Source organism: Caloenas nicobarica, chromosome 1 (assembly GCF_036013445.1).
Source record: "Caloenas nicobarica isolate bCalNic1 chromosome 1, bCalNic1.hap1, whole genome shotgun sequence".
In the NCBI taxonomy this organism is placed as follows: domain Eukaryota; kingdom Metazoa; phylum Chordata; class Aves; order Columbiformes; family Columbidae; genus Caloenas; species Caloenas nicobarica.
The window spans coordinates 216,347,017-216,365,492 of record NC_088245.1 but is presented as its reverse complement, the minus strand read 5'-3'; the positions used below and the strand labels follow the sequence as shown (position 1 = coordinate 216,365,492).

Genomic DNA, 18,476 nt, shown 5'->3' with positions numbered 1-18,476 from the left:
AAGCGTCTCGCCCCTTCCCTCCGGCACCGCCGCAGGAGACAACCCCAGCGAGGCCGCGGGACAGGCTCGCGCCGCCAGCGGGATCTGTGCTCACGGATCCGCCGCCACAGCTCCGGCCCTCGCGACGCTGCTGCTGCTGCTGCTGCTGCTGCTACGCGTCTGGCTCAGTCAGTAAAGCTGAAAGCGTGCAGCTCCAGAGAGTGACACTAAAAAGTAACGAACCAACCGTGGTCATTCACTTTATGCTAAAAAGGCGTGCGGATGGTTACCTACACCAGAAAAAACCCTTCTTTTTCATTCTCCTTTGCCATTTCCTTTGGCACGGGCGCCTGCGCCATCGCCCAGCGGCAGCGCTCGCTGGCCATGCGCTGCAGTACCCGAGGTTCGCCACACGACGGCAGCACCGAGGCGCGCCGCGGCACCGCATTGGGGCGGCCGCCTGCAGTACCGCGCTTTGCCCACAGGACAGCAGCACTGAGACCCGGCGCGGCAGCCCCGGGCCAGCAGGCGGGCCGCGTTCCGCGGGAATCCCGCAAAAAAACCCAAACCAAAACAAAACAAAAAAACCAGAGAGCCGCGGCAGGAAAGCGCCCCTGTCGCAGGGACGGCCGCAAGTCCCGAAAACGAACACCGGCGCCCGCCAGCCCGGTGCCGGAAGGCTAACGCGCCCCGCTTGCTCTGCTGGCCGACAGCACCCGGAGGCAGCGCCTCTGAGTCCCGACCCCAGCTGTCCCCGGCCCGCGGCAGCATGCAAGCACTGTTCCCCTCACTCCCTCCCACCGTTCCGCCGCGCTCAGCGGGCACCGACACCCGGCGGGAGGTTCCCGCCTGTCACCTCATGCCTTCTGCCGGCTCCGGGGACCTCACGAAGGACTGCCCTGCCCTGAACCGCCTGCCTCCAGATCCTCGGGAGCAGGCCGCAGCGAGAGCTCCGCAGCCTCCCGTCCCTCGCCCCGACGCCCGTCCCGTTCATTCCCGGTACCCCCCCGAGACACCACGGACACGCTTGCCAGGGAGCTAGCTATTCCAACCGGATTGAGTCGGCGCGCTCTCGTTGGCTGCTTTCCACCCCACCGCGCTGCCCTCCTATTGGATGCTCCTTCCCGCGCTCCGCCCCCACAAGCCCGCGCCTGCGCTGGACCTGAGGACTGCTCCCATTTGGGCATGCGCAGTAGGACCATCACAAGCACCGCCCCTTCGCCAACCTCATTGGCTGCCTACGCACGTCAATCGCCATTCTCACCGCCTATCAGCGCTCCGCCCCTCAACCTTGCTCGCGCCGTCTGATTGGCCCGCTCTGCATCCTCACTCGCCTGCTCGCCGCCCTGCGGGGACCCCGAGCGCATTTGGCCGTGCAGCTTCAAAGATGGAAACTAAAAAGTAAAGAACAAACCGCGGTCATTCACTTATACTAAAAAGCTGGACGGATGACTACGTACACCAGAAAAAGCCCTTATCTTCCATTTTCCTCCGGCACTAAAATTGCATAGGTGTGAACTCATAAAATTAAACCGTCCATCTCCCAGACACACGCTTAGAACTTGACTAGGGTGGGTTTCTGTTTCTCTTACACCAACAGAACTGCACATTTGTGAGGAAACAAATTCATTTTGAAGCATAGCTTCTCCTGGGGGAAAAACACGTCTTAGTGATTGGAAAAAAAAAAAAAAAAACTGACTTGGAGCTCCTGAACATTAGGGAGCGGTGGGGAAACGAATGAAAGCAAAGACCAACAGCAGCGTGCCCATAAATTCACTGTGAACAAAGACAAGAGAAACACTCAACCCTAAGGAGCGCCGGCCGGCAGGTTTCTCCCCCCTCTGCCCGGGACCGAGAAGACGCCGCCACCTCCTGCTGCCACCTCGCCCGTGCCCCCTCGCAGCGGGGCTGCCCCACGACAGCCGGGGGCCTCTTTTTTTTTCCCGGCGGCCGGTCCGACCGCTGCCCCCCCAGCTTTCTGACGGCCACGGCCACGACCCCGCCCGCAGCGGCAGCGCCCCCCTCGGCCCCGCCCCGGCACGGGCACAGGGCGCCGCTTCCCAGCTGCAGTACCGGCCTGTGGCCACCAGACGGCAGCACCGAGCGCGGGCGCGCCGAGCCCCCCGCGCCGCCGCAGCGCGCCCGCTTCTTTTCAGACCCCCGGCCCTTCTTCTTGACCCGTGGGCAGCTTCAGCTGCCCTGGAACGCGCTTTCCCAGAGCCGCGCGGATGACAGACACACAGATAAAAAATAAAAGCCTGACATACCTAAAAATATTTTTTTCCTACGGATTTCTTCTAGCCTAATAAAATATATCGCCTTTCTCTGTGCCCTGTGTCTTGTTTGCAGCAATAATTTGGCTGAGCAGCAGCCAGGCAGGGGTTGCTGCTCTGGATGCTTCACATCCTTCAGAAAAGGTTCTCAAACGATCCTGCACAACGATCTTCTGGAACAGGACAGCCCGTGGCGGTGGGACAGGAGCACATGGGCCAGGGGCTCGTCCCGGGCTCAGGGCTGTTTCCGCAGTCGCTCTGTGAGTTGCTCCGTGAGCTGGAACCAACCTCCTGCTGACCCAGCCCGGCCCTTTGTCCCCGGCTTTCCCAGGTCAGCTCAGCGAGCTGGGTCACACAGACTGTTCTCTGGTGGCACCACCGGCTGGGTCACCTGTGTCTGAGATTGTGGGGACACCCCACGAGCTCCCCAGAAAGCAGACATCACAGCACTGAGAAGGGGGCATGCAGGCTTTGGGTTTGGTTTGTTTGGGGTTTTTTTGCCTTTTTTGTTGTTTTTGTTCATTAGCTTCTTGTTATTTGTTTGTTTTTAAGCTGTTACTCTATATAGCTCATCAATGGTGCTTATAGAGTACGGATAAATCTACCCTGCTTCCTCACAGGAGATGACAATCTTGCTCTACAAGTGATTGAATCTGCTATAGAAAAGTTCGACCACCTCCTGTATAGCAAAGGATAAAAGAAAGTATGGATTTTTGTTGCATCTAATCCATAATGCAAGTTTGAAAACTCAGTGGGAGATTCCTTACAATCCTGTTTAATCTCAAAAAGTTTTGGCGTGTTTATAGCTTCAGGCAGAGTGTGTCTGATCGCCTATAAAATGCACTGTCGATACCAGTTCAGCCTGTCCCACGATATAAGTAGGTCATGTGATATATTTCTCCCAGGGACTCCTGACATCTTTCATTCATTTTTAATAGATCTGCTGAAGTGAAGCTATATGTGTTTTTCATTTTAGCGATCTACAGGGAATTCAAAGCAATAATAAGAACTTGCCGTATTATCAGAAACAGTTTATAAAAAGCAAACTGGTAACAATACGGGGCGGGGAGGAGTGGAAAAAACACCACCTGGTTTCATTTTTCCCATATCAATTTTTATGAAAAAAACACACACTAGAATGCAGTTATCAGCAAGGTATACAACTTCACATCTACACACAACGTAATTGCACATTTCTGACCATATTAACTACAAATAGGGCAGCTATAAAATATATCAGTTATACCTTCATTTACTTCTAGATATCTTCACTGAAATTATTTTGTTGCCTAAATTACCGTATAATGTGCACTTTATTAATATATTATACATTAAGTATACAAATATATTATGAAACAACAAATCTAGTACTGATACCTTCGTGAATCTGAAAGGAAGTTGGCCATTGGGTAATGCTGAACAATCAACACTCATCTGGATAAAAAATCCAGGAGCAGAGCTGAAACTTGTTTTCATTGGTAGGTTGTACTTTTCTGCAAGTTGTGTTATCATACCTACATACAACACATAAAGATTTGACCCAAATAACATACATCTATGTCCACACACACATACATGTTTGTGTTGTACAAAGATGCACACTGTTACTGAGATTTATAGGCATTGAATGTGTCAGGTAAGTAACATGACAAAAGGCTTTAGAGGTGGGTCTTCAGGGAATTATGTAAGAAAGATACTAATGCAACAAATCCGGTGGCATAAAGCTATTGGGAAAAAAAATCCAGTGGAGAATCAGATAAATTCATGTGTTCTTGAAAGACAGTTCTTGCATTCAACCAACTCCCAGGTGGGCCTAACTATGGATAGGAAAGTTTGCTCAAGCACTTAGCGTCAGTGTCTAATTAGCAGACAGAGTACCGACTGTAGACTGAGGACTCTCAGATTTCAACCAGTTCATGACTTTGAGCGATTTTCTTTCCCCACACTGTGGGTAACGCTTTACTTTGCAATCCCCTCCTTAAATCCATCTTGTTCCTGGCTGAGAAGATACCGTATGTGGGAAACTGTTGGATGGTAGAATAATTTGTCCTGTTAAATCACACGGATTTTGAATACTGCAAAGATGATCATAGTGTGGGCATGGACTTTCTTCACCGCCTCATTCGAGATGGTAATAAATGAGGCTGGAGATCCTGGCTGGGAGCGGCTGCTGTTGTTACCGCTCCTGTCTGCTCCGCCAGGCGTTCGGGTACCGATGCCGCGGGTACCGCTGCTACGCTGAGCCAGCGGAGGTGCTCGGCGCCCAGCTGGAATATCTTGACACTGTTAAAAATAAAAGGTTATCAGATGGCTGCTCTTGTCTAGTTTGCAATTTCTTTAAATCCAGTAATGCTGAGGGGGTTTTGGGTTTCATAAAACTGTTTAAAGAAGAAAATTTTATTCATTACACAACTGCCTGCTCTCCTCACCTTGCATTTGGTTCAGGTAGCTGATGCAGAGCCATGCCCTGTAGTGGGACGAATCCAGGCAGTCAGTGGTCAGAGAGACCAGCAGTCCCACCAGGGAGCCCAGCTGCCGGCAAGGGCGTCCTCTCTGCAGGACAGCAGCAGGACAAGGGTCACAGGCGCCCCAGCACCCGCTCGCCTCGGCCACCTGTCCCGCTCCCTGAGCAGCAGCCGGGCAGAGGGGCCAGCAGGAGCTGCCCAGGAGCCCCCAGACCCAGCACCCAGCCGGGCAGGGCTCCCTCGCGGGGCCAGGAACGGCAGGGAGGGGACACCAGGGTGTGCGGGGGTCCCTACTCACCGTGAGCTCAGCTCGCTCCTTGCAGGCCCCCAGCACACGGGCACAAACCCGCAGGGCTCTCTCCCGCTCCCACGCTCTGTCGGAGCCCAGCCAGTGCTGCAGGACCTGGGGCAGGGTGCAGCTCTCTCACAACAGGGATCTTCCTCTCCTGGAGATCCCTCTCTCTCGTTCTCTGGCCCCTTCCGGGCACGGCCCCCAACCCTACCGAGCCCTGGCCCTGCAGCCTCCGCTGCCTCACTCTCTCCAGCCGACCCTGCCCCGGGCCAGGTGCTGCTTCCCTGCCAGCGTGTCCCCGCTCCAGCCTTCCCCAGGCTGCTGTCACCCAGCCCATGGCCGGCTCTCGGCTTTCCCTCCAGCAGCGACCACTTCTCTGCCCAGCCTGAGGCCGCAGTGGCTGGCACTGCTGTCCCCCAGCTCAGCCCCTGACTGGGCACACAGCCTCAGGGCGAGGGGCCACAGCCCTACGTTCCCGTAGGAAAGGGGTGTCCACCTGCTGTCACCCGCTAAATCCTTGATTCCCTGCCCCTGCGACACTTTCCCCATGGCTACTCACAAGGACCACATCATCAAAGCCAGCTGAGGTCTCCTCTGCCGCCAGGAGAGTCTCGATGAGGTGGCCCAGATCTTCAACACTTCTCCTGTGCAGAAGCTGGAAGCGGGAGAGGAGAGCTGAGGTTCTGCATCACGGGGGCTGCCAGGGCACATCGAGGGGATCCTGAACCAGGGTGGCAGGCACTGCCCCGTGGTACCTGCATGTTCAGAGCTGCCCGCACCGTCCTGCCCCTCTTCATCCCCTCCTCGGAAGGAAAGGACAGGACAGCCTGGCAGCACACGGCCAGCAGGTCGCGGTTCTCCTCCCTGCTCAGCGCTGGCCTCAGCTTGCTGGCCAGAGGAAAAAGGAAGAGAAAAGAGAAAGGGGAATTACCAGCCCTCTCCAGACTGGCTCAAACCACGACCGGGTTCTTCCTAATCGAGGGCTCCAAACCTAACACCCCCAACCCCTGCCAGCAAGCGCTGCCCTCAGCTCCAGCAGTACCTGCCTCCCCCCGGGCAGCAGCAAACCCCCACCCCAGCTGAAGGAACCCCTGGGGCTCAGGAGACACCCAACATGGGGAGCAGCCTCCCACTCCATGGCCCCAGCAGCTCTACACCACTGGGGCTGCCCTGGCCAGCTGGGACGGGGCACACGGGGAATCCTAGGAGCCGGGAAACAGCCCTCACCTCAACTCCTCCAGGGCCTGAAACACTCCGTACACCAGGGAGTCCCCAGGCTCCTCCTTGATCCAGTCCTGCAAGTCCCAGAGACAAAGGTGCAGAGTTGCCAGTGGGCATGGACACGGGACAGCCCTCCCGCCTCCCCCGGGACAGGCTCTGCTGCCAGGCCTGGGCAGACACTGCCCCGTCACCCCACGGGTCCCCAAAGGCACCGCAGGAGGGACCCTGCTCCACAGCCACCCTGCACCGCAGGGCCCTGCAGCTCAGGACACAGCTTCAGGAGCTCGCGTGAAGCCCAGAGACGATCACCTCTCTGGGGAAAGCGCAGCCCAAAGCTCTCCTGTGCGACTGTCCCTGCTGCAGGCACTCACCAGCAGGGTCTGTGTCACCTCCTGCTTCAAGGACAGCTCAAAGCTGCCAGCATCACCCACAGCCTGGATGGCAGAGCTGACCTCAGTGACACTCTGCACCAGGGTGAGCTTGAGCTGCATCTCCTGAGGGCAAGAGAGCAAAGCAGCCCTTGAACTCTCTGCGGGGCTGAGAGGTGGAAGAGGAGTATGGGCAGGGGGACACACAGGGATTTGCATCTGGATGTTGAGGACAAATCCTTCCTTGGGGGATCTTTAGAAAGAGTTTGTCCATCTTGGTACACCCCAGCCCCAAGGGGCTGGAACGAGGGCACCCAGGCGTCCCTGTCCCTGCACGGGTCATGCTCCTACCCTCTGTGTGACTCTGGAGAGCCGCAGGATGGTGCCCATGATCTCTCTATCCATGCAGGCGAGTAGCTGCTCCCTGGGGGTGCGCAGAGCGGTGCCGCTGTACGTGCACATCAGAGCAGCGCGAGTGGCCCAAGGTCTCTCTGTGCCCTGCGGCGGTTGTGCCTGTGACAACAGAGATGCCCCCAGACGTCAGCCCCAGTACTGCCCCGCACCCTCACCAGCTCCTTCCTCCCCTGGGCACCTCCCCACGCTGCTCCTCGAGCTGCGAGCTCCGGGGCTGGGAGCTGTTCCCGTCCTGCAGCCGGGGCTCTCGCACGGGATGGGGAGCAGGGAGCAGCCAGCATTGCACACACGGCTGGTGGATTTTCCGCTGTCCTTCCCAACACATCTCAGGGGCCCCAACGCTGGGACATCCCCTCTGAAACACAGGTCTTGGGCAGCTCTTACAAGAGGGCTGATATAAACACAGCTGCCACAGTTTGGCTACAGAAGGTGTAGAAGTGAAAATAAGGTCCAAAAAAGGAAAGCCAAAGAGCAAAACCCTGCATCCTTTACCTTCCAGCCCGTGGAAGTCTCATCAAACCCGTCTCTGGTGAAAGCAGTCACCGTGTCCAAGACCAGGTTGAAGTGGGTCTCAGCAACATGGGACACCACAGAAATCATCCCCTGCAACCACAGGGAAATGGGGAGCGGGCTCCAGCCCAGGCACTCAGCCATGATCAGTGACGATGGCCAAGCAGGATGTTGCAATAAGGGGGAAACAGCAGCGATGGGGACATCAAGGTCTGGAGCGGGGCCAGGACCAGCTCTCCCTCTGCCCCAGGAACAGGGGCAGGACATGAGCATCACCTCACCTGGGTCTCAGAGAGATCCACAGAGTCTGTGTCCTGGAGGAATCTCAGCACCTGCCCTTGGACATGGCTGAGGTCCCGACAACCTGCCAGCGCCCTCCCGAGAGCCTTGTAGAGGAAAAGCTGAAAGAGAAGAGGCTGAGCCTGAGATGCGGTCACAGCCCGACCTGTCAGGAGAGGGCTGGCCCCAGACGGACCCGACTCCCCCAGGAGCAGGCAAGAGGGGCCACGGTGCCAGGCTGGGGCAGCACGGGGGGAAGCGCAGTTTTGGGGGTGAAGCAGTGAAAACTGCCTGCATGGGCAGAGCCCTGGTGTGGGGCAGGAGACAAACCTCCTCCCAGGAGCCAGGGGCAGAGCTGCCCAGCTGCCGGCTCAGCTGCTGGCTCAGGCCCACGGTCCAGGTCTCATCCTCAACGGGCTCCAGGGATGCTCGCAGGAACTGGGGGGAAGAGGAGAGGAAGTGAGTGTCCCCCTGCCCTTGGCCAGGGCCCTTCCCGCACCCATGTGTCTTGGGATGCTGCTGGGGGAGAGCTGCTGGAATGGCAGTGTCTCCTCCTGCCAAACCCAGCCCTCTTTTCACCAGCTTCCCACAACTCTGTCTGCTCCCTCTTCTACCCGTCTGTTTGTGACACCCCCCGAGGATGCTGTACCTTAAGCACATGCTGCTCCAACTCTGCAGAGTCCAGGGAGCTCTCAGCTCTTCCTAGAAAGCAAGAGGAAGCAAAAGCTCTTGCTGCCGTTCAAGATCACACCAAAGAAGGGCCCAGTGGTCTCCTCCACCATCAGACCTCCCAAAAGTCCCAGGCCATCAGGCTGGAAAGGGCCCACAAGCACCTATGCCAAAGCCCTTGCAAGGCCACAGACACAGGAGGGAACCCAGGGGCGTTTGTCAGAGCCACTGAATTCATGCTGGGGAAGGATGCACTGACCATGGCTGATCCCCACTGCGTGACTGCTGGGAAGCTGCATTTTCCTGCTCCTCCCTCCCCTCCAGCCTCTCCCCCCACCCACACTTTACCTGCCAGGGGCTGCGGCAGGAGGGGGAACTCGGTGGCCCACGCTGTCCCCAAGGCCCCACGGGTCCAGCCCTGCGGGGCCTGCAGCGGCTGCAAGGCAGTGACTGCGCGGCCGCTGCTGGTGTGAGGAGCCGCCGACAGCACCTGGGCGAGGGCAGGAGAGACAGGTCACTCCTGTCACCAGAGCCACCAGAGCCACCCCTGCCAGCCCCGAGACAGGACTGGGATCCCGGAGGGGCTCAGGCGGGCTCGGGAGTGCTGCCAGAAAAGCTCTTTCTTTCCCCAGGGCCCCACTACTCACCAGCAGTCGAGCCAGCAGCGCCTGGGGAGCCGGCAGCCGGGCTGCGGGGAGCAGGAAAGGCTGGGTGAGACGAAGAAGCCCCCGCCGTGCCCTGACCCTCGTACCTCCCGTGGCCCACACAGGGCTGAGAGCAGCTGCACGGCCACAGTGCCGGCCCGCGGGCTCCCCGGGCTGCCCCGCATGGGATGAAGGCAGATCCAGCACGGCCAGGAAGGAGCCCCAGCTCCCCGGGAGCCAGAGCCTGACTCTGCCCTTTGCTTTTCCTGGGCTCCTGCTCAGGGTTTGTGGGGCACAGAGAGACACAGACTGGTCTGAGCCCCTTCTAAACCCAGCAGCACCCCCTGGGGCTCCTACCTTGCTCCTGCAAGTCCACAGCATCGGGCTCCTCCTCTTCCTCACATCCCGCTCTCTCCCGTCTCTCCAGCAGGGCTCGCAGGGAGCAGGACAGCGAGATCAGCACACCACTGTACTGGGCTGGAACGATGTGCTGCAGCAGCCTGGGCCACAGGAGCTGCAGAGAAGAACCGAGCAATGAAGCACATACGCATTTCCACTCAGCTCCGAGATGTAAAGGATGGTCTACATTTCCCTGAGCCTCGTGTGCTTCGTGAGCACACGTGAGGGGAGAGGTTCAGGGCATGAGGAAGAGCAATGAGAAACACTCTGAAGGAAAGAAGTGGCCATAGCAGCAGGCCAGAGAGCAACTTACTTGGGACATCCCTCTCTGAGAGACATCCAGCGAGCCCAGGATGTCCACGCACGGGGCTCGAAGAGCTCTGTGCTCCTGAGGCTGCCAGGCAAAAAGGCCTCCTGCCGCCTGTAAAACAGAGTTGGCAAAACCCCCGTTACTCTCAGCTCCCAACCGACCAGGCTCAGGCACGGCCCCAGCACTGCTGCTGCGCCAGCATCCTGGGAGCAGCGACCTCCCGAAGGAGAATCCAGAAGCCCTTTCCTTCGCCCTGCTCCCAAAACAGCCTCCTGGAGCCCTGGAGAAGAGTGGCACACACACATCTCCCAGACAGCCAGATGCTCCAGCCAGAGAGGGAAGATCCTTGGCAAGCCAGCAGCAGGCTGGGCCATCCCTGGCCTTCATCTCCTGGGTGCCCAGCTGGAAACACTCACTGAAGGGGCTGCCACACAGCCTGTCCCCTTGCCAGAAGGGATGTGGGCGCCCGGGCTGCTATGGGATGGGCAGGGCGTGCTTTGGAGAGCCAGAGCACGAGAACGCCACAGAAAGCTCCTCTAGCCAGGCCCACCTGTGTGCACGGGCTGCGTTGGGCTGATGGCCCATCAGCATTTCAGGATGGATGATGCCCTGTCCCCACAAGTCTGTCCCTCCCTTCCCAAGGCAGCTTTGCTGGAGGTGCGTGTGGGCACGGCTCAGCCCGTGGGGCGTGCAGGTAGTCCTGGGTGGTGTGTCCAGGTGCAAACCCACATCACCCAGACATCTCCACCACCATGGCATAGCCCTGTGGAGGCCGCTGCGATGGCCGTGCTGGCACCGATGGCCCTGCAGCGTGGAGCTCTCCATGGGCAAGGGTGCCTGCAGGAGCTCTCAGCACGGTCCAGGCACTGGCTGAAGCCCCGGTGTCCTGCTCTGCCCTTACCAGTCTGCCCGAGCTCCGGCTGTACTCGCTGAAGATGTGCCCCACCACATCCTGTGGCCAGCAGCTCTGGGAGCCGTAGCTGAGCAGTTCCCGGGTGAACTCCAGAACTGCCCTCTGCACCTGCCGGGGAGAGCATGGTTATCACCCTCCTGTTCCAAACCACAGGGAAGCCGCCTTCACCTGGGGACAGCCTTTGCGGCTCACGGGGAGATGACGAGGGCACGGCAGAAGCTTTTGCTGCTGCCATGGCCTGGCCAGGCTCTGCCCCAAGGGAAAGGGTTTCTCTGCCTTCCCTGGCAGCACTGTCCCTTCCCAAACCAGCTCACCTGGGCGCTGGGGTCGTTGCGCACCAGCTGCACAGCCACCACCACCTGGGGCAGCTTCTTCCTTGCTGCAGGAGCTGGAAGACACACAGAGAGGTGTGCGTTGAGGCAGAGCCCTGACAGCACAAGGTTCCCTTGAAGCTTCCAAGCTTTACATACACTGGTGGGACAGAAAAGCAAGGCCTGACTCTGATTTCACAGGAGCCAGCGGTGTGCCCAGAGTGACTCTGTTTCTAGAGGTGCGGCTATTTTATGGGCACCAAAAGCTCTGGTAACACAGAGAATGAGAGAAACGGCACTGGTACGAGCATCTCCCACCCACCCGCACCCTGCAGCTCCTTTCAGGTGCAGCTGCACCACTTCCAGCCTGTTCCTGCGCTCAGCCCAGCAGCCCCAGCCCCTGCCGTGTGTCCCCGGCCCCAGCACCGACCGTCAGAGCGGGCCAGCTCTCCCAGCACGCTCAGGGTTGCCACACGCTGGGCCTCGCTCCTGTGCCTCAGCTGGGACCGCAGAACCGCCGCAGGGCAGGTTTGGGCTGCAGGGAAGAAATCGCGTCCTGCATTAGCAGGCGGCTGCCCCTGGCTGCCGAGGACAGGGACAGAGCTGCCACGGCACGGTGACATCGCCCCGTCCCCTCTCCTTACCCTGCAGCATCATGTGGCGGGATGGCTTTGCCTTACGGGCTGGGCCAGGCTCCTCAGTCACATCAGGGACCTGTGGGAACAAGGGTCATTTGAGAGAAATGTGCATCAGCCTTGAGAGGGATTGAAAAGAATTGGTGCTCTCTGCCTTCCTCCCCTCCCTTGCTCCTCCTGCAGCTTGGCTGAGAGGGAAATCGCTGTGGGAACCAGGCTGCCCCTCCAGCCCCTTCCAAGCACAGAATCACAGAATGTCCCGAGTTGGAAGGAACCCACAAGGATCTCGAGTCCACCTCCTGTCCCTGCACAGGACACCCCACAGGTCACACCGTGTGTCTGAGGACGTTGTCCAATCTCTTCTTGAACACTGTCAGGTTGGGGCCGTGACACCTCCCTGGGGACCCTGTTCCAGTGTCCAGCACCCTCTGGGTGAAGAACCTTTTCCTCATGTCCAACTGATCCTCCCCAGCACATCTTCCTGCCATTCCCTGGGATCCCAGCATTGCTCTTCCTGCAGCCTTAAGGCACCTCCATGGCACCTGGCTCACCACCTGGCGTGCTGCTCTGCAGGTGGTCCTGGCAGAGGGACACCCTGCCCCGCGCCGCAGGCTCCCCTTACCTGGCGGTGCCCAGCGGGGCGGGTGGTGAGAGCGGAGCCCCGTGGGCTTGGGGTCTGACCTCCCTGCAGCATCTGCAGGACGTGGCCGAGGTTCTACAAGAGAATGGGGAGGTGTGAGGAAGAGGAGACTAAAGCCACCGCAATGCCCCAGGAAAAGGAGAAGCCCAGCACAGCTGGGATGAGGGGAGCCCCTGATGTCAGCTCCCAGGGACATTGCCAAACCCTCCTGCCCGGGGTCCTTGTTTGCCCCCACTCTGAGCAGCACCAGAGGGTCTCTGCCCGCTGCACAGGGCCATTGCTGACAACTCAGATTCACAGAATCAGAGAATCATTTTGGTTGGAAAAGCCCCTCAAGCTCATCAAGTCCAACGTTACCCCACCCCTGGCACTACCCCATGTCCCTGAGAACCTCATCTCCACGTCTGTTCAACCCCTCCAGGGATGGTGACTCCACCACTGTCCTGGGCAGCCTGTTCCAGTGCCCGACGGCCCTTTCCAGGAAGAAATGTCTCCTCCCAACACTTCCCACTCAGACCTTGTCCCTCACTGGACGGCACTGGACGTTACGGCAAAGCTCTGCCCACGCACAGCGCCCCAGGGAGGTGCCAGTGCCTCCCTTCCCAAGAATATGAGCCCCAGGGACTCTTGGTTCCCCCTGTCCCCAACCCCCCCATCACGCTTTTCTTGCCCAAAGAGCCCAGGAAGCCTCAGGCCTCCTCTGCTCTCCCTGCTCCTTCTCTAAGGGCTTCCCAGGTCCCCTGGCACCCCACAGCTCCCCAGCACCGTGTGGCACTGGCAGAGACCCGCCGATCAGCCACGCCGGGCCCTGCGTGAGTCCTCACCTTGGTGACCCGGGACGTGTCCTGGACCCGCTGGTGCCGGCGCAGGAGCCGGAGGAGCTGCTCCCGGGCACGCTGGCAGTGCCGCTCCTCACACACAAGGACGCCAACCATGGCAGCCACCGCACGGAGGACAGCCCGATTATCCTGGGGAGGGAAGGGAGAGGCTCTGCTTGGGCGGCTGAAGCTCTGCCTGGTGCTCAGCACCCCCTGGACACCAGTCTGCCCTTCCCACTGGGAGGGGGTTCCCCTTCCCTTCTGCCCCGCGGGAAAGGGACTCACTCCAGAGCAGAGCCAGCGTTTCCCCAGGCTGGTAGCCCAGCCCTTCCTGCAGAAAGGCTGCAGGACTCGGCTGCTTCTCTCCAGGGAGCCCCCAGCCTCAGGCACAGTGCCAGCAGGCTCCCGGCTCGGGGGCTTTCCCCGCAGACCCCTTCCCTTCCCCACCTCCCTCTGCTCGACCCCACGGGGCACAGACGGACCCCCTGACGCGGACACCCCTGCTGCGGCCCTTCTCACCTCTTCCTCCTTGCAGCCCAGCCAATTTACCACCGCGTGATGGAAGAGCGGGTAAATGTCTCCACAGAGCTGTGCTGCCCTGCTGCGAGGAAAGGGGCGTTGCTTGCGGCTGCACAAGTACATGGTGATGCCCTTGGACCATCGCTCCAGAACTGCACCAGGAGAAAGGACAAGGGAGCACGTGAGAGTCTGCAGCAAGGAAGGGTCCTTGCACCCTCGCCCAAGCCTGCTTTAAGTACAGCCCCAGGCTCAGCAGGGCCCAGTCCAGGACCAGATCTGGGTCCGAGGACAAGCTGTGCTCTGGAGGTGTCTGGATTCTAACACCCCGCTGTTTCCCTCCTCCCCACTGCACCTGTTCCTCCTCAGTGGCCCCTTGTCTTACCATTGGTTGCCACCGAGAAGAGCCTGGCTCCATCCTCGTGACACTCACCCTTTCTATATTTATAAACATTCATGAGGTCACCCCTCCGTCTCCTCCAAACTAAAGAGCCCCAGCTCCTCAGCCTTTCCTCATAAGGGAGATGCTCCACTCCCTTCAGCATCTTCGTTGCCCTGCGCTGGACTCTCTCCAGCAGTTCCCTGTCCTTCTGGAACTGAGGGGAGAAGAGAAGGAGTCTCCAGAGAAGGAGGCTCCACACCCGCTCTGGGCAGCCTGGTCCAGGCTCTGGCACCTCCCAGCAAAGAAGTTTCTCCTCATGTTCAGATGGACCCTCCTGTGTCTCAGTCTGTGCCCGTTGCCCCTCACCCTGGCGTTGGGCACCACTGAACAGTCTGGTCCATCCTCTGACACCCACCCTTCAGACATTTACCAGAATAAATAAGGTCCCCTCTCAGCCTTCTCCAGGCTGAACAGCCCCAGCTCTCTCAGCCTTTCCTCAGAAGAAAGATGCTCCAGACCCCTCAGCATCTTTGTAGCTCCTCCTTGTAAGGAACAGAAGCCACGGGAAGGGACCCGGGAGCTCCTGATGTGTCCTGCCCACAGAAACCTCCCAGGCTTCCCCCGCTCCTCTGCATACTCAGCAGTTTGGGATCCCAGGGTGGGCTGACACCCAGCACCTCTCCTCTAGGATCACATGGAGCCACCAAAGGCCACCCCAGCCCCTGCGCGGGCCCTGGCAGAGCTGACACTCACCCCCGCAGACAGCGCGCAGGGTCCGGCCGCTCCCCGCCCGGCTCAGCGTCCTGCGCAGCGCCGGCAGCGTCGCTCCCGCGAAGGGGACACAGCGCGGGGCTGCCGAGAAGGGACAGAGGGAGCCAGAGGGTCAGTGACACACAGGGGACACCAGGGTCCATCTCTGGCAAGGCTGGAGCTGCTGGGCCGCGGGGGACATGCCAAAGGGTGCCAGGAGGGTGGCCTTCCCAAGGGGGACATGGGGAAGACCTGTGGGGAAATAGGGGGGACAGTGGGGGACAGAGACCCTGTGGGTTTGTCTCCAGTGGGTTCCTACTGTCCAAGCACCAGGACTGGGCTGCTGAGGCAGAGCTGCTGGCCGGTCCTGGCACCAAGCGAGGAGGCGCAGCAACTCCAGAGTCCCCCCCAGTTCAAGACAGGGCATTTAGGGAGCGGGGGGATCCCTTTTCCCTGTTATCACAGACCCCTGCCAAAAGCAGCAGGCCGAGGGTGCCGTACCGTAGCTGCTGGCCATCTTGCCCAAGGTGACGAGCACAACCTCATCAGGGACCTTCCCTGCCACCTTCAGGTGGCTCTGGAGCTCAGCCATGACGAAGTAGAAGTGGGAGCGGGCCAGAGCCACCAAGAAGTCACTGGCGGCCATCCTCACATCATCCATCACACCCTGAAAAAAGCGCCGCATAGAATTACACAATCATTTTGGTTGGAAAAGCCCCTCAAGGTCATTGAGTCCAACTGTTAACCCACCCCGGCACTGCCCCATGTCCCTGAGAACCTCATGTCCGTCTGTCCAACCCCTCCAGGGATGGTGACTCCAGCACTGCCCTGGGCAGCCTGTTCCAATGCCCCACAGCCCTTTGGGGAAGAAATTGTTCCCCACATCCAACCTCAACCTCCCCTGGCGCAACTTGAGGCCGTTTCCTCTGGTCCTGGCGCTTGTTCCTGGGGAGCAGAGCCCGACCCCCCTGGCTCCAAGCTCCTTTCAGGCAGGTCAGAGATCAGAAGGTCTCCCCTCAGCTCCTGTTCTCCAGCTGAACCCCCAGCTCCCTCAGCCGCTCCCATCACCCTTGTGCTCCAGCCCCTTCCCCAGCTCCGTTCCCTTCTCTCAATTCGCTCCAGCACCTCAAGGGCTGTCCTGCAGTGATGGGCCCAAAAGTGACCCCAGGATTTGAGGTAGAACACAGTATTCAAGAAGTAACCTTGAGCCTGACCCCAGCTCGTGCTCAGTTAGAAACAACCCCAAGTCCACTTCTCTGCACAGCTCTCTGTGTCCCCTCTTCAAATTCTCTGTCATGAGGAGTCCCCAGAGCTTCTCTCTGAGGACCTCCGCTGGGTCTGAATAACCGAGGAACATCTCTGTATTTCCCCAAAAACCAGGGGTGGAGGCAGGCTGCTTTGGTGACTCTGTGGGAGAACAGGCTCACCTGGGCTGCTCGCAAGTCACCCGAGGCCTCTGCTATGAGGCGGTTCACGACACCACTGGGCAAGCAGCCATCCTGTCCCTGCAAGACACGCTCCAGCTCCCGGTACGTGTCCACCCGGCCGCCCTGGGGACAGACCACAAAGGGCAGTGATGGGACTCGCTTTGCTCTCGTTCCCAGGGAGCCACCAGAGAGACCCGCTGTCCTTCAAACCATCCGTGGGACACGGGCACGAGGTACGAGCTGCAGGTATCGCGTCGGGAAGGCCACGGGGAACGGAAAGATCTTCTGCGGCAGCTCTGAGACAAGCAGGGAGCCAGAGAGGGACACAGACCCCACCAGGGGAAGAGGCCGTGGGGGTCACTCCTGAGGACGGGGAAGGTGGAGGTCAGAGGGGAGGTGCCAGGTGGCCAAGGGGAAGGCGTGGGCACCAGCCCCTGACCTGAGAGGGAGAAGCCACGAGCACCCTGCACCCAGTGCCGCCCCTCGCACAGGCAGGAGCCCCGGGCTGCTGGGACAGCTCCAAACCAAAGCTCGGCAGGGGCCTTGGGGACCTGGGGAAAGGCACTGGGGAGAAGCTGGGGCTGATGGCAGAGGCTCTGCCCTGCCCAGGAGAGAGCTGAGAGCTCCTGGGGACAGCAGGGAGGGAGCAGCGACATTAGTCCTGCCTGAGCGGTAGGATCAGCGCTTGGGGACGCAGCTTGCGGGGCAGAGATGCCGTCAGACAAGATCCCTCTCTGCCGCGGCCCCGGGGAAGCCCGGGGCACGGAGGGGAGCCCTCGCCCCCCGCCTCACCTCACGGTCTTGCAGCTGTTTCAGCCGAGAAGTCCCGATGGCCACAAAGGTGTCAACAGCCTCAGGGACAGTCCCTGCCGCCCGGCCTCTGTCCTCAGGACTGGCGGCTCTGGACGGGGGACACACGCACGGACAGAGAGCTGGAAGGAAAGAAGGAACTGGTATTGCTGGCTGCAGAGCTTCCAGCAGGGAGGGTGAAGGTCTCCCCAGCCTCCCCCAGCACCACCAGCCTGGGCTGGGCTGGACCACAGAGGGCAGGGACAGGACGGAGCCGGAGCCCTCGGGGAGGTGCCTGGCAGCAGGACGGGAGGGGAGGTGACAGGGACACGGCCCCCAGCACCTGGAGGGACAGACGCCCCAACCTCCCGCCAGCCCCTCACCTCGGAGCGCCCTCATACGCCTCATGGCTGCAGATCTCCCAGATCAACGCTCTCCTCTCACCAGGTTCTCCTCCCTCAAACACCACGAGAAACCAAGGCAACGCCAGCCCCAAGAGGAGGAGATAGAACCCAGGCATTGTGACCCCACCGCAGGGCACGGTGCCTGACCCAGGGCTGCGGTGGCACAGGGACACGTGCTGGCGACACACCGTGGGGCAGGGACCAGACACGACCAGACCGGGAGGAGTCTCTGGTAGGTCCCAGATGCAGCAGTTTTCTCCAAAAGAGAAAAATCATGACAGGTGGCTTCACTGGAGGAGTCTGGGGCTTCCACCTGGCGTCTCAGCTTCCTGTAGGAAGTGAGGTGACTCTGCGAGACCCTGGGAGGAGTCTTGGGTGGATCCTGCAGGACAGAGTTTCCACTCAGAAAGAAAAATCACCTCGGGTAGATTCATTGGAAGAGTCTGAGGCTGCCACCGAGGATCTTCTGTCCCTAAAGCAGAGGTCAAAATACTCCAGGAGATGCCTGGGAAGAGTTTTGGGCTCTTCCCAGAGAAGTGAGCTTTTAGCATGAGAGACCTGGGGGGGTCCTGAGGGACCTGGGGGGTTCAGCCTGGAGAACAGGAGGCTGAGGTGGGACCTTCTCGCTCTCTGCAACTGCCCGAAAGGAGGTTGTAGCATGGAGGGTGTTGGTCTCATCTCCCAAGTAGCAAGTGACAGGACAAGAGGAAATGGCCTCAAGTTGAACCAGAGGAGGCTGAGATTGGATATTAGGAAAAAATTCTTCCTGGAAAGGGCTGTCGGGTATTGGAACAGGCTGCCCAGGGCAGTGGTGGAGTCACCTTCTTTCTACTAGGCCAATCTTTCAGTATACTCTGGTAGGGGATATTTTACTCTGAAAAGGAATTCTGTTCAAGAAATAGGATACATTTCCATATTAGCTGATTCTCCAAGTGTCCAGAAAATTCATCCACAGTTATAATTTTTTTTTTTAACAAATTAAAATACTGTAACAAGTTACTCCTGGGGAGATACTCACTGGATAGAAGAAGGAAGTTTTTCACTATGAGAAGGATCAGTCCTTGGAAT

The 18,476-nt window shown here is 59.4% G+C and overlaps 1 protein-coding gene across 1 annotated transcript; it reads right to left on the bottom strand.

Annotated features, from left to right (window-relative positions):
• Nucleotides 1-3,360: 3,360 nt before the first annotated feature.
• Nucleotides 3,361-18,415, bottom strand: LOC135996467 (maestro heat-like repeat-containing protein family member 2B). Its single transcript, XM_065648541.1, has 28 exons — nt 17,388-18,415; nt 17,008-17,147; nt 16,216-16,338; nt 15,290-15,455; nt 14,792-14,890; nt 13,660-13,811; nt 13,147-13,290; nt 12,305-12,397; nt 11,692-11,761; nt 11,478-11,582; nt 11,051-11,124; nt 10,725-10,844; nt 9,827-9,934; nt 9,472-9,628; nt 9,118-9,158; nt 8,819-8,960; nt 8,451-8,503; nt 8,132-8,239; nt 7,804-7,923; nt 7,505-7,615; nt 6,950-7,111; nt 6,602-6,724; nt 6,237-6,304; nt 5,765-5,897; nt 5,569-5,664; nt 5,016-5,120; nt 4,682-4,805; nt 3,361-4,535 (listed from the first exon to the last, which is right to left on the bottom strand). The coding sequence occupies exons 1-28, from the start codon at nt 17,410-17,412 to the stop codon at nt 4,486-4,488; spliced, it is 3,012 nt and encodes a 1,003-aa protein (XP_065504613.1). The 5' UTR covers nt 17,413-18,415; the 3' UTR covers nt 3,361-4,485.
• Nucleotides 18,416-18,476: the final 61 nt, after the last annotated feature.

Coding starts and splice junctions, on each gene's coding strand:
- LOC135996467 (XM_065648541.1), bottom strand. CDS start 17,412: ATGAGGCGTATGAGGGCGCTCCGAG. Junction 16,339..17,007: donor AACAGCTGCAAGACCGTGAG/GTGAGGCGGGGG, acceptor GTCTGTCCCCAG/GGCGGCCGGGTGGACACGTA. Junction 8,504..8,818: donor CCTGCCGCAGCCCCTGGCAG/GTAAAGTGTGGG, acceptor CTTGCTTTCTAG/GAAGAGCTGAGAGCTCCCTG.